The sequence below is a fragment of the Cupressus sempervirens genome, chromosome 3, assembly GCF_028749045.1.
Source record: "Cupressus sempervirens isolate cs-2001-9-10 chromosome 3, ASM2874904v1, whole genome shotgun sequence".
Taxonomy (NCBI): Eukaryota; Viridiplantae; Streptophyta; class Pinopsida; order Cupressales; family Cupressaceae; genus Cupressus; species Cupressus sempervirens.
This window is the reverse complement of record NC_143120.1, coordinates 887,771,967-887,796,940: the sequence shown is the minus strand read 5'-3', so window position 1 is coordinate 887,796,940 and position 24,974 is coordinate 887,771,967. Positions and strand designations below refer to the sequence as shown.

General features: G+C 33.9%; 1 protein-coding gene across 4 annotated transcripts in view; it reads right to left on the bottom strand.

The window, feature by feature from the left end:
- LOC149569647 (uncharacterized) overlaps positions 1–24,974 on the bottom strand; it is a 173,751-nt gene that overhangs the window by 128,996 nt on the left and 19,781 nt on the right. For 2 of the 4 annotated variants that reach the window (XM_089822369.1, XM_089822371.1), the window contains exons 2-4: positions 19,162–19,286; positions 7,340–7,444; positions 7,125–7,217 (exon numbers count right to left, since the gene is read on the bottom strand). In XM_089822369.1, coding sequence (XP_089678495.1) covers positions 7,125–7,217; positions 7,340–7,444; positions 19,162–19,286 — 323 coding nt within the window. The remainder of the gene's footprint in view (positions 1–7,124; positions 7,218–7,339; positions 7,445–19,161; positions 19,287–24,974) is intronic. The other 2 variants (XM_089822370.1, XM_089822372.1) reach the window with 1 other exon arrangement.

Sequence of the window (24,974 nt, the reverse complement as noted above, 5' to 3'; positions counted from 1 at the left end):
GATCAACAAACGATCGATGATCATGAGAGACCCTAGCTACTACTGCACTTTCCTTCAATGTTTTTGGGCCCATTGAACATTCAACATCCACCTCATTGAACATCTAGACCCTCAATGAATAGAAACCCCGCCTTACACCAACTCATCTAACATTTTGTCCACCTCGCCTGCAACTCACAATCCACGAGGTGGCAAGGCGTTTGCACGCATTCCCTAAAAGATCTACAACTTCATAATGTGAAAAAGCACATGCCATTGATCATCTTTCATCCGACAATGAAACATAATTTGGCCCACCTTACTGACTATGCCAGAACCTAAACCAATCAGAACTCGCTCGTATGCCAACTCAACCTGACAACTTGAATGACACCTTTTTACCTATAGCCCACAATGGAAACAAGTCCCACAAATACACATGGCAAGATGTCGCTTCCCTACATTGTTTAAACATTGAGCAACTCCAGAAAGCGGGGAAGCGCCAATCGTAGATCCATCTAAGATCAGAGGGTCGGGAAAGTACGGGCCCACAGAAATATAAAACACAAAACTTAATTTTGGGACTTCAGATATAATGCGTATAACCAAGGTTAAGAATAAAATATTACTTCACGTTTAAATATTTGAAAATTCAAATATCCAACCGACCGTTGGACATTTTGTCAAATATGAAATATGAATTTTGGTGGGAGGGCAAAATAGCTAATAGTTACTCCAAGAGATGGATCTAGTTCTAGTTGAACATTACTACCTCTTGTGGATTGGCTACTGCAAGAGACAAATCAAGTCCTACTTGGACACTCCTGTCTTTTGTGGGCCAAGTGAACTATGTGTACACTCTTATATATTCATGTGTATGCTTTATGTCTAGATAGATTCATGTATCCACTTTGTGCGTGTTTCGTGTCTACGTACATTCATGTGTCTACTTCATGTTTTCAAGTGTATGCTTTGTGATTGCTATATATTTCTACAATAATCTATGTTACTCGAAAACGCGTTTCCTGCCCTAAGCATTGAGTTTCGGAAACCATCCCCGTTTCGGAAACCGTCCCCGTTTCGGGGACTTGGGGATGGCCGAAAATGTTTTCAAGCCGTCCCTACCCAAGCAAAAAAATCAAAAACCCGTCCTCGAAAATTCGGAAACGGTCAACGCGTTTCCAGATGGTGTTGACCGTCCCCGGGACTCCGTAGTTGTTTCCTATCCATCCTGGGGACTACTTGAAGTTTCCAATTTTAAAATAAAATTCAACTTTAAAAAAAAACATTACTAGTGATATGCAATTTTTTATTGTTTTCCCCTGGGGTGTAATAGAGAAAATATTAGATCACACTCTACCTAGCTGTTGTTCATGATTAGTTAAATATTTAGAAACATAACAGTAATCCGAGTTTAGAAACAAACAATAATCTTAGTATCTGCCCAGAAAATTTCACTATTAAATTGTTAATATACAATACTTTTATTGTTTTCCCAAGGGTACAATAGAGAAAACATTTCACACTCTACTTTACGTAGCTATTATTCATGATTAGCTAAATATTTTATGCTAAAGTTTCATCTTTTGAAGCTGTTATAGTGTAATATCTTCAAATAGGGATGCTAGGAAAAGATAACAAATATTATAAACTAGGGCACAAACATTCTGAATATTTATTTGCATTCAAATACGTCAATTACAGCTCAAATATTATGTCAGAATCAGATCTGAGTTTATCAACTAAAGATAGTTTTTTAGATTATATTCTAAGTTTAGAAACATACAATAATCTTAATATCTGCCCTCGAAATTTCAGTCTTGAAATACAACCTTCCTTACTATTTCTGAGATAAAATAGAGATGGATATGCAGATTTTGATACTCGACTTGCCCAGAAGTCTGCTGTCCAAAAAACATAAATATAGGGTTTACACATATCAAACATGCAAAGTCGTTCTTGAAATGATGGCCAAGTTATAATGGCCCAAAATGAAGGTTTCAAATCCTAGTGCAATTAATTACAAAGGTGCTGAAACACAGCACCAAATTAAGTTGCTCAGGTCAGCTATAAAATCCGCTAGCTAAAAATGTCTTTCAACAATATATATATATATAGCCGTCCCCTGCCGTCCCCTATTTCAGCCCCAAAAAAAACCGTCCCGAAAACCCGTTTCCTCGTCCCCCCATCCCCCGTCCCGAAAACTCGGGGTAACATAGACAATAATACTCTAAATAACTTATGTTTCTCTGCAGGTTACTACCAGAATAATGAGATAAAATATTTCACAAGAATGTGGATAGTTTTGATGTTGATAAAGTTCAATTATTTGTGAATTTGAAACACAATTTTCTGAGTAGAAAAAATATAGACCGAACTCCAATTGCTTGCACTTGTTAATTTCTGTACTTGCAATTTTGATTGATCTGATTTGGAAATATATATTTGTTTGAAACGACATGTCTCTCCATTAACATGTCAATGTGCCATTCCATAATTGGCGTCCTTAAACAAACTAATATTACCCGATAATTATCGATGATATAAAACATGTAATCAGACATATATCTGATGTCTTAATCAATGCAAATCATAAATTATCATGGTCAGTAATTAATGTCTAATATCGATTAAATTGATAATCACTACATAGCAGGAATAATGATCTTCAATATCAATTTAGATGCACATCGATAGTTACAGATTTGTACTTGGAAAATAACAGTAATAATAATCGATTATCATGAATGATAATTTGATCTTTAAATAGTCATATGTATATCAATATACCTCCTGTATATTCATACACATGCATGCACAGAATCATAGATCATTTTATCATTCATGTTTATCTGACTGAAGTGATCATTATCAACACTCCCTCTTTGCTAGGGAAAATAAATTTATCCAAGTATCTAACACAATAGATCCATTTACTGCAAGAAAGAGATATCACCTTAATGTGATATCAAGGATATGGTATACACAATAATATCATGTCACGTGATATTCTCCATAACTAAAGATATCCATAATATGGTATGTGCACTGACATCAAGTCTCATGATGTCTACCATATGGATATTTAATCATGGTATATCCACGGATACAGTGCCACCATGATATTTAATCAATAAGACCAAGTTTACTAAAGGTTAACTAAATAACATCCTCAGTCTTCTCCCTCTCTTTCAAGGTTGCCTCTAATAACATGTCAAGCTCCCTCTGAATTTCAATCTACCTCTTCCTGCAATAACATTCTCAGAGGAAAAGATCAACGCACATATCTCATATAGTAAGTATAGAAATACAAAAAAGAGAGAAAGAATAGTTTTGATAAATGTCTAATTGAAATATACAAGCATCTATTCCATCTTCTATATATATAAGAAAAGTTATATAATAAACTCGTTTAACAAATATAAACAAATTTTGTATTAATAAAACAAGTCACCTTTACATAACATAACTCACTTGTTTGACCTCCTATAATTTCAGGTTTCATTTTGGTGGCCCTTCATGACTTTATATTCTGTACTTTCTCTTATTGTGAGTGACATATTAAATACTTATAAATCCATTTCAAATGTGGTGATTATATGAGTTTTGTCTTCTTTTATTATCACTCCTTTACTTTACCTTTATGGTAGACTAACTTGTACTGATTTGCTCTTATCCTTGTCACCTTCATATTCGACCAACCATAATTTATTGTGTCTCTCATTATTTTCTTATTAATTTATGCATGGGATGGGTCCTCTTTGCTCCTGTGGCACATGAGATGGCTCACCCGGAAATGTATGTTTAAAATTCTTTTGTAATATTCACATATAATGCCTAGTCATCTAATATACTAATCCATATCGTGCTTATTAGGCGGTGATAATGATAGACATAAAATACAAAGTGTCTCCCGTAAATGAACAATGATGAATGCACAATCAGTCATGAACAAAACATACGAACAGTGAGTCTTCTATCAATACAACTTCTGCAATGACAGTTTATAGACAGGGATCCCTCCCTCTTATCCCCTTGTCCACTTGTGATCAAAATACTTTTCACTACCTCCAATCACTTGATGGTATTATATCTCTCTTTTCAATATTGCTGTAGTAAGATCCTCTTACATGTTGACTCCCTTAGTTTCAAGATATCAGTAATACTTTATCTTGTTTCAAAACAACTATAACTGATGTGCAATTTGCTCTCATCCAACTGTTCTCATTATCATGTCTCTTCAAGACCAACTGGTTTGTTATTTAAGCATATATAAATCACCCATTTATCTAATTTGTATCTGTTAGCAACTAATTGCCCTCTTTATTCAATCAGTATCTAATGTTGAGACACATTTTAGAGACGCTGATCGAAGTTCCTTTACCACCATATGAGACCACTTCTGAACAGTTTGAATGATATGTTTCGCTCGTTGATTGTGCTTTACCACATGCTTAGTTGGATATGCATCCGTAAGTGATGAGATGAATGTTTTCTTCTAATACAATGATGTTTCCTATCACACAGTCACGATGACTAGGTCTGCAATACTTTTGGATGCCAACTTCCCTGTCAAGATAGCAGAGCATGTATTTCTTCATTGACCACTGGACGACCTGGACTGCTGACCAGTAAACTCCTTTCATCCTTGTGTTATATAATCGGTTTGTCTATCCAGATTCAGTGGCACCATCAATCACTAGTCTCACTTGCCAGTGAAGTTGACTCAAACTTGATGATGCCCTTCATCACTACATGTATCTTCCTCATCTATGCACTGATTATCTTCGATTTGTTCATTCTGCAACTACGTATACGTGTGGGAGCCTTTGGATTGTAAGGAATTTCAGAAATAATTATACTCGCCGGTTTTTGTCTTATTTTCTCATTAGATTCCTATTCCTTAGCGACGACATTCAGCATCAAAACATCTGGAACCTGGATTCATCACACAGACCACCATACTAGAAATTTGCAAGTAATTATATAAATGGCAGTTCATCATAAATCACGGGAGAATTCTGAGATGGACTACACTTACCCTCATTTTAATTTATACTATTCTGTATATTTCTTCCTAAATACTTGTATATATCACCAGTCCTAGGAAAGAGCACTGCTCTAATACCATGTTGAGTTTCTAGGATCGCTGCAAATGTACTAATAATGTCATTTTATTGATTGTGTTCCAAATGCAAATGAAGGCTTATAAATATGAGAGGAGAAGACATATCTCATGAAGAGACATGTCTCTACTCTCTACAGTTAAACAACACTAGTTAACATATTAATATAATAGGAATATAAATAATCATATATGTAACTCATCTTAAGCATATAAGTAATATTAATATGTTAACCATTTATTATTATATTATTATATAATAATGTATAATGTATATATATATAATATATATTATATTACATATTATATATATATATATATATATATATATATATAGAAGATATTTACCTGAAAGATGATTTACCGTCAATAAGGTATCTCATGTCAAAATCAATCTGACAAAAGCTAAAACCTTAACAGATACTGACTGAAGAATGAAAATTGTAATAATAACATAGTCGGCTTAGAATATAACATGTACTTTGTTGTCAGATAAATATCTGCCTAGAAATGTCTAACAGATTTGAGGTGATCATTGACACATGTGAACCAACAAAGTATTCAATTAAGGCATGATTTATGGGTCTTGCACGAAATCGTGTAAGGTAGACCTGGAGGCATCAGTTGATCTTTTAAAAATTGTGGGTGCCACCCGGATGCCACTCAAGGCATCCAAAGTGACTAGCATCCGGGTGACACCCACAACAATAGTTGGGAAACTCTCACTCGGCACAAAATCAAATTCTCATGCGGAATGCTGATGGTGGGAAGCAAAATAGTAAATAGTTTGTGTCAAGATAGAAGTAAATACATCATTACAATCATATCTTCCTCTTCCCAGCTCTACTATAATTCTCTATTTTATATAATAAATATAGGCTATGTGTCTTTTGTTTTTTTTTTTTTTTTTTTTTTAATTATTTATTTTTAAAGAGTTTTTTTGAAAAACTCCCTGAGTTTTTTGCAAAAACTCGACAATTTTTTTGCTTGCCAAGTTGCAAGTAAATCTGAGAAAAACTCGCCAATCCTAAAAACTCAACGATTACTTCACACTCGCCAATTTTTTGGCAATTATACCAACTATGCCCACAAGGCACCCATCTGCCTCCAAGCTTCTGTGTGCATCCACTTTGGTATCCAATCATTCAAGGCAAGTATCTGTATCTTAGATAAATATTATAAAATATGATGGAAGATATCTCAGCATGACAAATTGAAAAGCTATATTAAAACCAAAGTAACAAGAATCGGAATCGGATCGGAATCGGCAAGGCCGAATCAAATCGTGAATCGGCCATGAATCGGAATCGAATCGGCCATGAATCGGAAAATTTAAAAAACCCTTGAAATTTAGTGAGTAACTTATTTCATAAACCCTTTATCGCTGATTCGATTCACCGATTCACAAAAAATCGTTTGGCTTGAATCGAATCGCCGAATCGCGTGAATCGCATGAATCGCCGTGATTCTTGGAACTATGATTAAAACACATCCGAGTCTGATGTAAAATAATGTCCAGGTGATATAGGAAATCATGGTTTAAATGATTAATGTCAACAATTTTCTTTTGGTGTTGCTTAAGCCAAGTAACATATGTACTGAGAAAAGCAATTAGCTAGGCTAAAATGGGCAATTATCCTCATATTCAAGGCAAGAACGTGCCTAAATGAGCACATATTTTTCAAAATTGTTTTAGTTAATAAATCTCTAGCCCAATTAAGTGTGCATTTTGATGTCTTGCATTGTATCATTACTGATGCATTGTATCAATTGACATTTTTCGTCCATATTTGCATATAGTAAAAGAACCATCTTTTAACAAACCTCATGACACCAATGGTTGACAACAGGTAAAGTTTGAAGGGAACATTTATTCATTTCATTATAAACTTCAAACCATTCCTCGTGTCTAACCATTTTAATGCACAAACGTGGGTTCTTATTATGCAGTTTTAATACTGCAAGACTTAAAGTAACAAAGCATAAATAAGCATAAATTTTGTCTGTTGGAAGCATTTACCAAGGCAACATGTACAAGAGCCTCATCCAAGGGAGCTGAAAAATCTCCAAAGCGATAGATCCCTTTCCTATCTCCAAGAGCTTGCAGTAAACACTAAAAATAAGAATTGGAGTTTGTTATGTATATATGGATACTAAAGTGGAAAGCAAAACCAATTTTTGAGATCTGGCAAAGCAAGAATGAAACGTATCATTCAATTAACAAAGAACTCTTACATTTCCAAAAGCAAGAGCAACATCTTCATTGGTATGATGATCATCAATGTGGATGTCTCCACAAGCCTTTACTTCTAAATCAAAGATTCCATGTGATGCAATTTGCTGCCAAAAAAACATCATTACATTTCAAACTTAGATAGCTATAAGATAATTTACCAATAATCCATCCAATATTGTTCCTTCCTGAAGAAATGCATATTGGTGACGATTATGAAAATGTCAACTATCAGATAACTTGCATCTTCAATTTACTTCAACAAACAATGGATATTATGTGTGCTTGTGTACAGTGAATATAAGGTCTAAAAATATGCAACAAAATTTATTCCTCATAAACAGAGCATATGTTATTTTGGGACATAAAAGCAGCACATTTCACAGTAATCATTTAATTCAGTTGTATAGAATTATCCACACAAACTAGACCAGAATATTGCCTTATTTAAGTTATTTAATGGTGAGTATCAGTATGTTCAACACCTGCAGGCAACCTCACACCCCTACTGTCTTAAAGAGGTCTTAAAGACTAGAATAACTGACCATACATTGTTAGGATCAGTATAGTATATTGAGATTAGTATTTGTAGGAGCCCTTGGCTCCACATTAACAGAAGAAGATAAGGTACTATTGATCCTAAGAAAATTCAACGTTATGTTTGTCCATTCAAATGTTAATACAAATATACAGTGGGAGAATGATCAGCAATGTATCAGCCACTAAGACTTAAATGTTTAATTCCATCTGTTTCACCTCGTATAGTCTATATAATTGAATACAAGAACTGACCCCTTACCTTCACAATTTACAATACATACCACGGTATCATTACTCTGGAAAAACTCATGAGTAATTTGTTGCCCACTACATATACCATGTGATTTCTTAAGTTTTCAAAAAGTGGTTCTGTATTTTTTACTATTGAACTATCTTTTTTGTTAATACGGACCTATTATTTTGTACTTCCCTTTTACACTAAGGGCAGAAACTACACACAATATGCAGACAAAAAAAATATTTTAATGTTTTCTAAGTTGATGCTTTTATAGGCTATATAGTTATACGATAATACATCAATACTATGCAGTGATGTAAAACATTAAAAAAGCTTTAATCTGTTTTAGTTTCCTAAGTTTGGTAAGTTCTTTCCAATTTAAACATGAGAAACCGGAATTCATTTACACATTTTTCAACTCAAGTAAACAAAATGCTACTATAATATAAACACTAAGACCACAAGTGCATAATCCATAATTATATAAAAAAGCCTCAATCTGTAATCTTTGATCATTCCTCCTGAAAATAGGCCAAAAAAAAGTAACCCAAAAACATTGCTGTAATATCCCTTTTGACATTCATAGTGTGAGAGGTCCAACTGTCTAATCCACAGCTGTTTAGTAAGTGGATTCTCAGCATAGAATTATACATCATTAGAACTGTCACTACTGTCTATCAGGAAAATTGATTAATGGAATAAGGTGCTGACTTGATTCCCACCTAACAGTTATCAGTTCAGTTTGAGTTTGCCATCAATTTGAGTATAGATTTTTTAATTATATTGAATTCATTCAATATAGAAAGCATTGCGGAGGGAACAAAAGGCACTAGTCAAAAATTGAAAACAAAAATCACTTTCATTCTCAGGAATGGAACATTGTTTATAGAAGCAGAGGCATTTGGAGATGACAAGCCTTCAAGCATAGCAATCAGACAATCTTAGGCACAGAAACCCTCTACAATCATAATCCTAGACCATCATGGGGACAGAAACCCCCAAAGAGCAGGCCAATGTACTACGTGAATCTGAAACATCAGATGTATCAAACTAATTTGTTGAACCAACCTATGGAAGGTTTGAAAATGAAGTAAGTGAAATCAAATATCAATTTAGGGAACAACGGAAGTGGAAAATGTCAGATTAAATGCGGAAATTTTCAGTGTGATGAGATCTTGGAGGACAGGTGTCAACAGCTCATTGAGTTCTTCTCACAAAGCATGCAGGGTAATATGACTCAAGAACCCAACCACGCCATTGTTAAGTAACATGGATCTTTTCTGCAACTGTAATGATATGGCCATTGTAATCGATGTATTCCAAACGCAGATCCCAATCTCTTATAAATTTAAGAGTAGGAGACATGTCTCATGAAGAGACATGTCTGTATGATTAACCATTATTAGTTAATTTATATTAACAATATAGATCACAATATAACATATGTATTATATATAATATATATGTATAATATTATAAATATATATGATATATAAAATAATATATATATAATATAATATATATTTATAATATTATAATATATGTATATAGTATAATTATAATATTATATATATAAGATATATATATCAACATTGTATCTTATGATTAAATCAATCCGATTGTAGCTATAATCTTAACACTCCCTCTTAACTAGGGAGGATCTGTTATGGAACACAATATGCTCTCAAGCATATGGAGATATATAATATCAATATGATATTCCTGGAATGGCATATTTACGGATATCAACATAAATCTATCAACACACATATATATTAACATATATTACATATGGAATTTTCTTCAATTCACTATGAGGCTAAATTTCTGAACACTCCCTCTTTACCAAAGAGAGAATTAAAGCAATTATAATACAAGATTTAAACACCACCTTAAGTGTGGTCTATGATAGATTTAAGTTATGGTGTTTGGCAATATCTAGCCTGAAGAACTATAACGAATTGATTTTCATGGTGTCCGGCAAAATCCAGCTCGAAGAACCACGATGAGTTGATTATCAAGGTGTCCAGCAAAATCCAGCCCGAAGAACCATGATAAGTTGGTTATTAAGGTGTCCGGTAAAATCCATCCCGAAGAACCATGATAACACTTGCTCCAACACATTTTGATGTTAGGAGATAGATCATCTATTGATAAAGTCGTCACCTTACAATAGTTACCTTCTGGTTGATATGCTCGTTATCATGACTTCCAACACTCTAGGACAACAACTTAATGAAATCTATCATGATAACAGGTCTACCATTTATAAGATCTTCACCTTACAATGGTTACCTTCTATTTATATATGTCAATGAAAGATCGTCACCTTTCATTACATATATGTGAAATAGTAACCACCGTGAACCAAGTTAAAGGGTGGTACAAAGGCTTTCACCTCAATTCTATCTCATAGAGAAGAATACATTACAATAAATTTTACTTAGAACTTCCACTCATTGAGAAGATATCATTTACAAAGGATTGCACCTCAAAATTCTCCCTCTAAACATTGATCTTGGGAAGTCAGGTCCTCTAATTACTTCTTCAGAAACTCTCTTCACCCAAGGATGCCTATCGAACTCACTTTGAATCTGACATCAATCTTTTGATTTTCTAGTGATAAGTCATTACTTTCTCATGATGTATGCAGGGGTAGGCCCATCAAAATCATGCAGTCATATCATACTCTCTCTTAATGTAGAAGAATCTCATAATCTCAATCATCAAAAATGCTTCAAGAGCCTCACTTTATCCATCTTGATCATCAAGGTCTTTGAAGCTACTGTCATTAGATTGAATCTGCAAAATATTTGGTAGCATATGTAAAATACCAACCTTCTTTTCCTCTAAGAATATCCTCAACACAAAGGAAAAGATCAAGGCAAATAACCCTTATAGTATGTATAGAATTACAAATAAGAGAGAGACTACAAAGAGTATATAAATGCAAAAGACAAGAATACTTATCTGTACATGTAGATTCAGAAAATTTCTTCTTAGATTAGTTTAAAATGGAAAAAATCTCCCCTCTAAAGAAGGTTCAAGTCTATTGAAGATCCAAACATTCATTTAGCTTAACAGTAGGAGTGAACATGTCCTTCCATAAACTTGTCCACAATACGCCAATATCTTGATTGAGTATGATTGTGCCTCATGTATGAATTTTTATTGAAGCGTTGGTACCTCATCCAATTTGTGGGTAGATCAATATAGTACTATTGACGTATGTTGGGAACACTTGTGTTATATTCCTCACCTTAGAGTTATGTGGTAGGCAAGGGTAGGCAAGGCAGGTAATTTCATATGCCTTCCACATACTCAAAGTTCTACTTCAAAGTCTTTCCGTCTTATGATTCTAATTTGTTGATCATGAGAGCTAATTAATGATATGATTCATCATTCACGAAGGGTGTGTAACAATTACATGAGTACAAATTATTAAAATTTTAGACTAAATATATCTCCCCATTTGCTGGCCTGGTCTTACAGATTTTGTATGATGATAATTCCCTCTCTCTATTATTTCCCAGCGACATGTTTCTACAATTAGATTTTACTGAGTAGATTATATTTGTCATCGCCATCTTATAGGGACGTTTTGCTATCGAGTCCCAGTCTGTATATGGGTAGGCATTTTAATTCCAAAATTTGGCAGTAACATAATAGTTGATGTGAATACATATCTACGACATCATGCACTTAATATCTTCTCTAGAAATCATCCATATCTCTGCAATTTAACCTTTAGAGATATCCCTCTTAGTTGTTCTTGTCCATTCCTCAGTTGTAGCGATTTACTTTGATACAATCATGCTTTTTCCAAAAGTTAAAATTGGTATTAATGATCTCAACATCTTGATGAATTCTTCATAGCCATCTGCTTAAGTCTTATATATAGTGTTGACTGGATCTTCAGGTCCATGCTTTGCACGTTGATGTCTCTAGTATACTTCTCGTCCCTTTTGTATTTCTTCTAATTGGGAACATGGGTTTGACTGATGAATAAGATGAGTTGCCAATATCTCTTTTTCTTCCCATTTGAATATATTTGCCAGCTTTATTGAATAATTTGCGAATTCAATAGTCATTATCGATGGCTAATTTGTCAAAATTTCTTTCATTATTTGTCTATCAACTCTAGAGGTCACCATTATATTTCATTCCATGATAATCCACATTCCTTCATCGTTACTTGGTTCCATGTATCCTGCCAAATACCAATGGGTCTTTGAATGTATTTGTTTGTCCTTTATCGGCTGTTCATGATTGAGGATAAATATATTTGATTAATGTAAAGAGATAACTACTCTTCAAAGGACTAAATATGGGTAACGAGCAGAATACAAAAGATGACCAACGACGAGTGAAAGATCTTTGTCATATACTATGGTTGGGAATATCAAACCACAAACAAGAAATTTAATTATTTCAGAAATTGCCTTCAATCAAATCATAAAATATACTTTATCATTTGTGAATAAAGTAGTTTGGGGGAGTTCATGAGAACCTAGCAAAGAATGCATTGAATATCTTCACCTTACCATGTTGCAATCCCTGTGTTATTGGGTGGATGCATAAATAACAGGTTTGATACAGTGCAATTGTTGCAAAACTTTGCATACTGAATATGTGTAAACAGGCAGCCTAAATGCTTTATAGTCCCTCAATCCTTTTACTGTCGTTATTGCATGCATTCTGCAGTTACTAATGCTTGTCTATTGCAATTCACAACTATTATTGATGATTATCCATCTTAAATTGTCGCCATATTATATTTGCCGCAATCCATGTGATTGATGGTTTATTATAAAGATTATATAGACACGATATCTTTCAAGCCACGCCTTATATATCTCAGGAATAATTTCATTCAATAGTTGTCAATATTTTCAATTTGTACGGTTAGATCATGCTGAATAATACCTCTGAGCAAATGTTTCTGCATTTTAGTTGCTAGCGTGATCTTTACATACTCTAGTCACCATGGTAATGACAAGTATGGCTTAATCTATTCCTCGGGCATATGAGTTGATTAATGTGGCTTAGAATTGTTGTAGTTGGTCCTTCAATCGCTAAAATCACATTATATGTTGATAATAAACCAATTGAATGATGGGAATTCTCACAGTAATCATGTGCAGTATGAACTGAATTTGTATCTGAATTATAGATTTCGCTCGACTGTAATATATCCTTTTAATAATTTTATACTTGTGAACGACTAAGGAGTATGTTGATTAGATTTCTTTGTTGATGCATATATAGCTATACATCTTTTCTCTTTTCCTCACTATTGATTGCTTCTTCTCAGCCCAAACTTTTTCGATCTTCAATATAATAATAAGTCATATTCCTCTTATATCGTTCTATTTCCTTGCTCACTTTACTTTCTTCTTGATTATGATGAAATTTTTTTACATTTGCAACTAGGCTCTGATACCATGTTAAGTAGCCTGGATCTTTTCTGCAAATGTAATAATATGGCCATTGTAATTGATATGTTCCTGATGCAGATCCCAATCTCTTATCAATATAAGAGTAGGAGACATGTCTCTACGATAAATCATTAATAGTTAATATACATTAACAATATAAATCACAATATAACATACGTATGATATTTAATATATATGTATAATATATAATATATTATATATATTTATAATATTATATATATATGGAGTATAATTATAATATTATATATATATATATATATATATATATATATATATATATATATATGAGATATATATATCAACATTGTATCTTATGATTAAATCAATCCGACACTGACTGTAGCTATAATCTTTAACAGCCACTACGTCTTTGGGTAATGGTGCACAAGGCGACTCTTCATCTTCAGCAGCAAACTAAAACAGCCTAGTAAAATCATTATTTGGTACTAAACTGCAAAGATCAAGCCACGTCACAAGAAGATCGGGATGGTTAAACAAGAGAGACTTGGACACTCTTCATGAATTTATGCACATTTAAGTCCAAATGTAGAACCAAGAATGGAAGTTGTGAGAGGTGTAGTCAAACAGAAACGAAAAAGGAGAATATAGACTCCAAATGAAATCAAACTCTCACCTTCCAATTGAGCTCAATAACACTTCACATGAAAACAAAATGAATGGAATCACGAATGCTAAACTAATACAAATGATCATTGTAGATGGATTGGATGTGTTCAAGCTATTTGGGATGTTTGTTCCCAAATACTGCAGTGTCTGTTTGCTTGACTCCGGACAGTGAAATTGAAGGATAACTTCCAAAATTTCTAAGAGGAATTTGAACAATGAAGATTTTATCTCAGATTACGAGTTGCATCCAAATGTTGGATGTAATGGAACGAGACAACAACCAATTTTCCAATTAGATGGAGGTGACTAAGTCATCAACTCATTTGATGGGTGAGTTGACAATTATTTAATTCATTAGTTAATTTGGGATCTTGAGTGAGCCAAGCAGATCAGCTTTTCAATAGATTTGATTCGTGAAATTATTTAGGTAACTATTTTGATTGGATAGATACCATATAAGGTGTAATTTAGGATTTAAACTAATTTAACTGTGCATAGTTTAGAATCAAATTTAAATATTTAAACATTTGGTGGTAAATGCTTCGTCTTAAATTAGTTAAACAATAAATATGACTTAATGAATTTAATTGTAGCAAGGTGATGGTTAGGGTAAGATTAATTATTTTCATCGATGAATTAAAATATAATCATTAGATAATATTATGAAAACTACTCATATGTGATTCAATGTCTGTAGAAGTAATCCCACCCCAATAATTCTTCTAAACATTTGCAAAGCTAGGAATATCAACATTCCCTCATTTGACGTATCCAATAAAGGATTAGCCCAAGCTTGGATCCAAAAGTCAAACACTAACTTTTCAAGAGACTCTATTTATGAGGAATAAGTGATTACAGTTGTGGTGATATCATGGCCTAATCACTTCAAGCTACAGCTCCTCCATCGCCTACAAGGTGATTTGCAAGAAATTCACTGATAAATTTGAGATGGAAAACCTATATAGCACTGTAGAGATTTAGCACAGTCACACCACCATGGCTCAATGTATGCATATTACATAAAGATTGATTTCTGAATGGTAGGGCATTTGATGTGTCAAAGAGGTGTTGGACTTTCCTCTTTGCCAAAGGGTTGGATGAGATCCTCAAAGGGCTGGTTAAGGCCTTTTCTACAGATTTATTGCAAGCAACCATAGAAAGGGCCTTGATGTTGGAATTTAAAACAATCAAACTCCCTTGTCTCCCTTTTATTCAAAACAATGCACCTAGCAAATCCTTCCGAGAGCCTCCCACTAGTGTTATGAGTGTGAAAGTGTTAGAAAGTAAAGTCCACCAAGATAACTGTGAGGGGGTGGAGGGGGGGTGAATCAATTATCCAATCAAAACAATTTTTACTAACCTTGTTAGATCTAAAACATGTAATCAGCAAGTGCAATAACCATAAGAAAATAACCATACACAATAACACTTGTTTCGTTAACTAAGGAAACCCTTGATCAGAGGGAAAACCTTGGTGCGGATGGTACCCACAAAATGATGTACTAAAAGATGGACTCTATTAGGAGCCAATGAAATACATTCAGTACATATCAGTCCTTGCTAGGAGACTTTGAATCCATGTGAGGAGATTCCAACCTTGTTAGGAGTTGTGGAAGGCAAAAGGACCCTATGCCCAAACAATTTCAGGGGCAAGACCATTAAACTCACTATCCAACTGACCTCTATCTTGTTCCTTTCAAAACAATACCAAAAGATCAATAGTCCACTAGCACTTTCTGTGAAATGCAATTACTTCACTCTTTCATTGTGCCTCCATTACACCAAACACTTCTCAGATCTCAATACCAGATCTGAAAGTTCGCATCACAAAAATGCCTTAGATCGCTTACTCACATGTAATTTACACTTACAATTTGCTTTCTTTCTTTCTTTACATCACATATTACGCTTCTTACATAATCACAAGGAAAACAACTTTCCTTTATACCATGTCCTCAAATTAATTTATTGAGTTGGCCTTGAGGTTTTCTCAATGTACAATTACAATAGGACCACATTAAGATAAAACAATACACATTATATTATATCTTTTCACAATTACATAAAATTGTTGGCTCCTAGTCTTCACAAATCTTCACACGTGCAATCTCAGACTTCACACACTCAACCACATCATCAACATGATGTCTTCTACCTTTGTCTAAACTGCACTTAAACAAATTCTATCCTTGTTAAACGATATGATCCTATTACTAGAAACCACTTCTCGAGAACTCTGTCTGTATACTGTCTTCCAAAAATCTTGAATAACTGTCGCTAGTCTTCGATTTTCTATATGCGCTCTTGACCACGGCATTAGAACACTTTTTAGAACATATCCTCAACTGCGCTTGATCTCATCTTCAATCCTCGAACCACACAATCTCAAGCACTATCTGTTTCTCTGTCAGTCTTCAGTATGTTGACATCAATAACAAATATTGCCATGAATGCAACATATGATCATACACTAGCAATCTCCCAAATGCTCCAGCAATGCTAGGATACTCCACCATCATCAACATTCATGCTAACAAAAAGCACCATAGGAAAAGCAAAGGACTCTGCACAAACTTTTTCTATAGAGATTAGGGGTTGCAGCCTTTCAATCTATAGGCCATCATGAGACAACTTTAGGAGTCAACAGTTATGTGACATGGCTTATAGTGAGATGTAGAGGAAGCAATTATACTTTCGTTGTAAGAAGCCTTTGCACCCAATAAACTGGTATTTAAGGAGGCAGGTCTAATTAAGTGAGATGTACTCTACTGACAAGGGAGAACCTTCCATGCATGGAGGAGAGTATGGTATACTGATAGGTTTTTGCAATATACCCTCTTATAATGAAATCTACCATCAATTTATAATTAACATCTTTGACTAGCACAAATATATCCCTAAAATTGACCTAAATATACTTGAATAATAAATACATCACTTATTATGAAAATTCATAATTAATATTACCAATTAATTGGTATTAATATAATATTGATTTTAATTTTTTAACCAAAATAATTACTAATATTAATCTAATATCAATTTATAGTGACTAATCATTAGTATTAAGCTATACCATTAGTATTCAAATATAATATTGATTCATATAAATCTAAAGCAATAACTAAATACTATTGAAATACTAATCACTACAGTTTAATAAACTATACCATAGTCTATTTAATAAGGGTGCGACCCTTCTTCAAGTTGCACTGAATGAATCACAACATATTTGATGAGTATACTCAACGTAGGAAGAGTCATGGGCGATAAGGATAAAACAAACACATATAAGGTGAATCATACTTAGAACAAGGAACTGAACTTCTCATTGGTCGGGTCAATGGGTTACAACCAATTAAACAATCACGATGGCAAGTGTGGACCCGACATTATCACACGAGAGATATAAGGATCAAATGGAATATATAACAAAGAAACCCGCGCCCCCCACCAATCAAATCAAGATAAGCAATGTACCAAAAAACAATCTATCATAGTCATCAATACGAGGGTGACGTGATTTGAGCGTCGGGTTGAAAGGAGAGTAAGAACATGGACCTCACACTATCAAGTAAAAAGGTAGGATAGGTATTATTATTATTACAAATTGTTTTGTGTATATAAGGTATAGTGTGGCACTTTGATAAATATTAAATATGTAATATGATATTTTATCATTATAGACAATAATAAGGTATTATTATACATATGTAAGAATAATATATGCATTATTGTTACATATAATGGAATTAGTAATATAAATATAATATTTACAATTGTGATAAGAAGTTGATTTCTTGTGAAAAGAAGGGTTGATCTTAAATTCTCTTGTGTTAGTCCATAGGAATGATGCCATGGAGATTAAGGGAATCTCTACCATGAGGTATATGAGGCGTTACGGTCTCCATCTGACCACCATGACCAAGATTAATAGATAATATCCATATGCTAGAATAGTATGATGATGTAAACATATGCATATGTGATTGGCCTTGATAGAGGATGTCCCGTCCAAGAAGAACCTTAATGGGAGCCCTTCATGAGAAGACGGCAGAATAGCTAAGGGTTAGGAAACCCAATCTAGAGACGTCATTAAGGTTGAGGTTAAATTAGAGGGTAGAATATTGTAGTAAGATTTTTTATTGTTATGATTCTAACAATCGTTTTGCAGGTATTACTTGTCTCAAGATAACCCTAATAGTGGGGACATTACAGTTTTCAATCACCATAGAAAGTTCTCTGACATTTAAGATCGCCCAGTTTTGTGTTGCTTAAAGGGAAGCAAATTCAAGGTGAGAGGAATAATGATATCCCATTTTTGACATTCATGATGCAAAGGGTCCATAGTAGTCAATGAGTGGATTATCAAAATAGGACTACCAAATAGTTAGAACTGTGCCTGTTAGTAAAAAATGATAAATGGAATAAGGCAGCTGACTTGATCTCACACCTAGTGGTAATCAGTTCAATTTGAATTTTTCAAAGATTTTGGGCTGGATATGTCACTTATATTTCCTATGATTGAGAGATGAAGGTATCAGAAGCATCATTGGGGGGCAGGCGTGGGGCACGGTCAGCGGCAGAGGGTTAAGCAGAAAGCAATTCTCAAAAATTGAAAACAAAACTCAATTTTGTTCTCATGAATGTGAAGCTGCTTACAATATCTGCAGTGTTTAGAGCCGGCAACCCTTCAGGCATGAGTCAGATCACCTTAGGATGGACACCTTGAAGAAGCAAATATCATACCATCATGGGGATGGAAACCCTCAAGGACTAGACCACGATTTTCACTGTGAAACATCCAAGGTGTTCAGATTTGCAAATGTATCAAACTAGTATGTTAAGATTATGCTGTAATAGACTGACAGACTTCAAGTTGTGTGTGTTTTGAAAAAAAAGACTTACAGTATGGATTCAAAACAAGTACGATTTCAGTCTTAATGTAATCCAAACTTACATCTAGCATATGATCCAGAAAAGGTATGCCAGTATTGCAATCAGAAATTCCCGAACCATCCAAGTTAATTTTCACTTGAACATCTGTTTCTTTTGTAACTCGTACAACCTCCCCACGGCGATCTGCTGCAAAAGAAAATTCATTAATAGCCTAGAAGATATCATATGATATAATTAACTACTTTGTGATATATTCAAACATTAAATATGAAACAAAACCTCTTAATCAAAAGCTGCAAATTACCATTCCATATCTATAGTCTTGTGCCAAGTAAAAGAAAAAAGACTTCAACCATATGATGCTTTGCATATATTTTATCTAAAACATTATGCAGTATAATGGTTCTTTTTCCTATAGTACTATATCCCCTTCTTTCAAAGAGTAGACTCTCTAAAGCCTAAATCAGCCTTTTTTGAATTCAAGAAAAGAGAAATTCTAAAAGGCACATTTGCATGGCCATGTATGTGCACACATGTACAAAGAGAAGATATACAGCACACACAAATATTCTAGACGCATCAAAAACTATGTCTTAAGAAATATCGTCCAATATAAAAAGATTGTATTTTGTCAACCTTATCAAACAAAAACTTCATTTATCCACATATGATGTTCTGAATTTGAAGTGATTACCTTCTATGCATGATACTGGATGAGCATCAATTCAAACACTCAGAGTCCAGGAATGCATGGGTCACAGGCCACTGTATTAGCATGTTGAAATCCTTCAATGTGTGCCAAATCAAAAGATAAAGACAGAATGGTGTATTGACGCATATAGAAGATTGCAAGTGTGCCTCAACAAAGGGGATAAAACATTTCAAGGAATTCCCAGCAGTGTATTTGCATGTCAAAATGTTCGTGGGCACAAATATAAAGGGTAATTATCAATCATTTGTCACGTGTATTGATGTGTATCAGCACACACCAATACTAAACAAGTCTCTGAAAAATGGACAAATGTGACCAACTTGATGAAGGGGATACATTGACATGAGGAACAAGAAGCTATAGAAAACACTTGCATTGTGAAAGATGATGCATAGGCAGTGATATGTGCATGGAGGAGATTGTAGTCATGCATTGTAGGAAAGAAAAATTAAAAGCTGTCATAACAAGTGTATGGGCAATACATGCTTTAAACCAATGGCACATGCCTATACAAGGGAATTATTAAGTAAAGATTTCTTGTCTAGTATAAAGTCATGTCAAAAAGAAAAAGCGGGCATATTAAATATGGAATTTGCCAAAAAAGATTCTAGCTCAATGTAGCAGCGTACATCTAAGGATGCATCACTACAAAGCAAGGATTTCTTTTTTTTTTAACAATTCTATGTACTGGTACACAAGTTCAAAGAAATGCAGTTAAAGGGAAAGTGGTGAACCTAAGACAAGAGTGTGCAAGGGATTTCAAAAAGTGCGCAAGAACAGGGAAGGAGATGCATTTCGAAAGGAGACAATAAAGTGTTTGATAGTGCTTGTCAGAATTTTTAAGCATGCCAATAAGGTTTTAAAATAGGTTCACTGATCAACGTAATAGTGTGCAACTCATGAAAGGATGCTAATATCAATGATCAAAATGATGTGTATGATGATTCAGAGGCTCACTTCAACAAGAAATTACTAACGTTCATCTGTCTTATGATACACTTAAGTATAGCCATGTGCCAACACAAGATCAATATTTTTTTAAGTGCAATTGAATACATTTTATTCACCCTCAAACTATTGGAGAGTTCCTTAGGAAGAATATGCATCAACGCATGAAAGTTTAAATTATTTTTCTATGGGTGTGTGATAGTCAACAGACACGTGGCTATCCAAAGTATCTAAGAAAGTAGAGGGGTGTACCACAAAGACACATTGCACATTCACCTTGGAAAAACATTTCAAAAACTTTTAGACTTGTGGTGCATGCCTATCCCACGATGCATGCTGCTTGTTTATTTTGTTTTTTATTTAAAAAATAGATCCCATGTATAAGCACACACCTAATCTTCTAAATAACAATTGAAAAAAATTGAAAGTTATACTAACCGATTCGGCCTAGGCACCATTTCAGTGATGTCTCTTTTAAAAATAGCCTTTAGATAGCTATAAAAGTGACATGCTAATTCAAAATTGGAGCTCAATACAAAAAACAAAAAAAGAAACCTATTGATAGAAAAAAGGAAAAAAGCAATGGTGGATTATTTTTCCAAGACGTAATATTGCTTTCTTTCCCCAACAATAAAGTGGAAATTTATTCAACTATAGGAGTAACAGCAGAGTCTAAAAATGGAAACAACATTTTAAGAGAGGATTTTTGCAGAATTCCAGGTTCAATTTCAGAAAATTGTTTTTCCAGGCCTCTAACAGCATAAACAGTGCTTGTGAGTGAACATTATTGTAGAGAAATTAATGATTTGTGGCCTTGTTCAGGTGGGTTTCATTTGAATTTCAATACAAGCATTAGAATTTGTTTTTGCTTGTGTGAAGCACAGAGATCAAAGCTACCAATTGGCATGTGTTATGTAGTCTCATATCTAAAACATCGAGCTCGCCTTCTCCATACCTCCATATGAGAAGTCACTTGATGCAGGTCTTGAGGAGTGCTAAAACACTTGGGCCACAAACTCAAACACTTGGTGGGATGTCAAAAGTAAGTAGCCAAGCATTGGTAAAAGAAAAGAAAATAGTTTTCCAAAAAAATTTGGACAAGGCAAATTTAGATATGAGTTTGCAATCATGATTACTCTTCTCAACCAAGTACTATGTCACAAGGAAACTCACAATTTCATGATGTGGATGTTCTACCTCATAAGTACCATATGTAATGGTAGCAGGTACATTGATTGGGCTGCTGTTTTTAGTGATTGTTTGTATGAAATTGACAGAATTTGGAAAAACCTCACAAGTTTTGATTGACATCGTACCCTAGTTATTTGATGGCGGTTCACAAGGGCACATTCAAAGGATCAAACCTCATTGAATCACACCAACACACTCACATATGCAAGAACTTCACATAGTCGGAGTACTCTAAATCTCTCAAGAATAATAGGAGAGCGAATGATGCTCTTATCTTTGGTCGCCCCACTACCCCTAAGCGGCCTCTAATTCTTGATTCTTCTATTTGTAAATGTTTTTGCTTTCCCCAAGCACCATTTGGTGTTCCTACTGTTGGGCAGCCTTTCTTATTGTATTTTGACAGTCACTTTGACCCTCTTTGTGGTCTCTTGTTGGACATTAATAAATTTATCTTATCTTTATCTATTCATAATATTATAATATCTTTTTAGAATATTATCATTTAATTATTTTATATTATTATCATTTTATTAGTTTATAATATTTTAATATGATGTTATAGTTATTATTTATAATCTTAATATTTATTTTATTGTTGTATCTTTTATTATATCATTTTACCTAATATGATTTCTTATTATTATTTGTTTTATATTTTGTCTCTTAATTGTCTTCCTCTGATTTGACTTTTTTTAGTCTTTCTCATTTTGGGGTTTTTACACTTTCTTTTGGTTTCTATTTTGTTGAACTTTGTGTCCCCACTTTCTCCTCCATTCCCCTCTTCATTAATCTATCTAAGTCTACAATCTAACCTTCTCTCTTACAACTCTTACATCCTGATGAAGGATTACAAAGTGCAATCCAAAATGTTAATGGTAAAAAGCTGCACACAGTTGAATCCAGAAGCAAAAGTGAATGATTGATTATGGACTATAGAAATCTGATCTCTTTAAAGAACTTGATGCTTCGTCCACAATCTCTTGAGTCATACTGAAAAAGTTGTTCAAGACCGAGTTTAAATTGCTACAAGAATGACATCGTTGCCAAAATTTACAACAACAAACAAAGGAAATGTGACGATTTACAATCTTACAATCATAGGGTCAAGGAATTGTAAAATTTTCTGCAAATTTCTTATCTCTGATTCAGACTTTTGGTTCAGTCTTTAAATGCTGAGAATGATCTTCAGTGTTCTGAATATTTGTTGAAGTCTACACTTATCTTTATGCAGATCCAATAATGAATAATATGTCTTTGACTGAGAGGGGATATCTCTGACACAAATTATAGGATATAAATGCTTAGAGGAGCAGACTATATTGTAACTATGTGTCCTCAATCTGCATTTGATAACCTCCCTATACATCCTTCCTGAAGGGCATGTCCCTGAAAGGGTCATAACCCTTCCTAAACTTGCACTAATTAAACTCCTTCTAAATCGGCGATTAGGGAAGACATAACTAATAACACCTAACCAACCAATTGTTAGTTTAGTTAAGCGTTATACTTGTTTCTTCGTGAGAAATCGCCGGCCCCTAGAGTTATATTTAATGCTAGTTTAGAGATATATCATAATGAGAAGAGAAAGTACGGTCTATACTATCAGACCTGTAGGTGATCAGGTTAATATTCTTAACACTCCCTCTTAACTTGATAACCCTACAGAGAGATATTATATCTAGCAACATCAATACAAATGAATAAGCAAGAATTAATACTCTATATCCATCTGATTCTTCTTAGTCTGTGGTATCATAGAACACATGATACAAAGTCATATTACTAAACCTGTGATATGACAAATCACTACTACTAGTGATATTATACAGGATAAATCTGAAGAGTAACTTCTTCATTTATCCAAGTTGTGATTTCATAGAAAATGATGTTTTTATATCACAACAAGATCCTGAGTTTTAAAATTTACTAGAATACAGGATAAACCTGGAGAATAGTAAGACTCTTCCTTTACCCAATCTGTGACTTATGAACATAACAATGTCAACATCACAAAAACTCATCTAGATCTTATAGTAAAATCTATTGTTTAGTACATTATCTAAGAGATCGTCATCTCTCATAATGCCTATTATACAAGTGTTCATTAGTTTAGAGATCGTCACCTCTTTAAACAATGAATACACATGGTAGAGCCCATAACAGTCAATAGCCTGACAAAATAAAAATTATTTTATTAATAATCAAAAGAGTACAAATGGATTACAACTCAACCATACCAAGTCTCCTTCTGAAATGTTCTATCTGTACTCTAGATAGAGGTTTGCTGAGTATGTTGTTTGATCTGTAGTGCAAATGTATTCCAATTTTACAGAATTTTTGTCTACCATATCTCTTACATAATGGTAAGGAATTTCAATATGCTTGGATCTGTCATGAAAAACAGGATTCACTGAGAGCTTGACGGAACTTTGATTATCACAATGAATAATCGTGGGATTCATAGCTTGCCCAAATAATCCCACAGGTAACTTCCTTAGCTAGACTGCTTCTCGAGAGGCCATAGCTACTGCAATGTATTCGGCTTCTGTGGAACTCTATGCTACCGAAGACTGCTTTCTATGTATCCAAGATATCATAACTGATCCTAAACTCAAACAGCATCCTGAAATACTTTTCCTGTCTTTAACACTTCCACCCCAATCTAAATCAGTGAATCCATGTAAGTCTAAAGCAACTTTCTCATATTTGAGTCCATAATTAAGAGTGCCTTGTATCTCATAATGTGTTTAACTGCAACTAGGTGAATTTCCTTTGGTTCACACATAAACTGAGTTAAGGCATTAACTGCATAGCAAATATCCGGTCTTGTATTTACTAAGTACATAGGGGACCCAACATCTGTTTGTAGAGAGTAGAATCTATGGTAGGTGATTCTGCTGTTGCTTCCTTAAGTTTATGTAGATTAGTCTCCATTGGAGAAGACATAGGTTTACAATTCCACATTCTAAATCTCTTCAAAATGTCTGATGTATACTTTCCTTGATTAAGTATGATACTGTCAG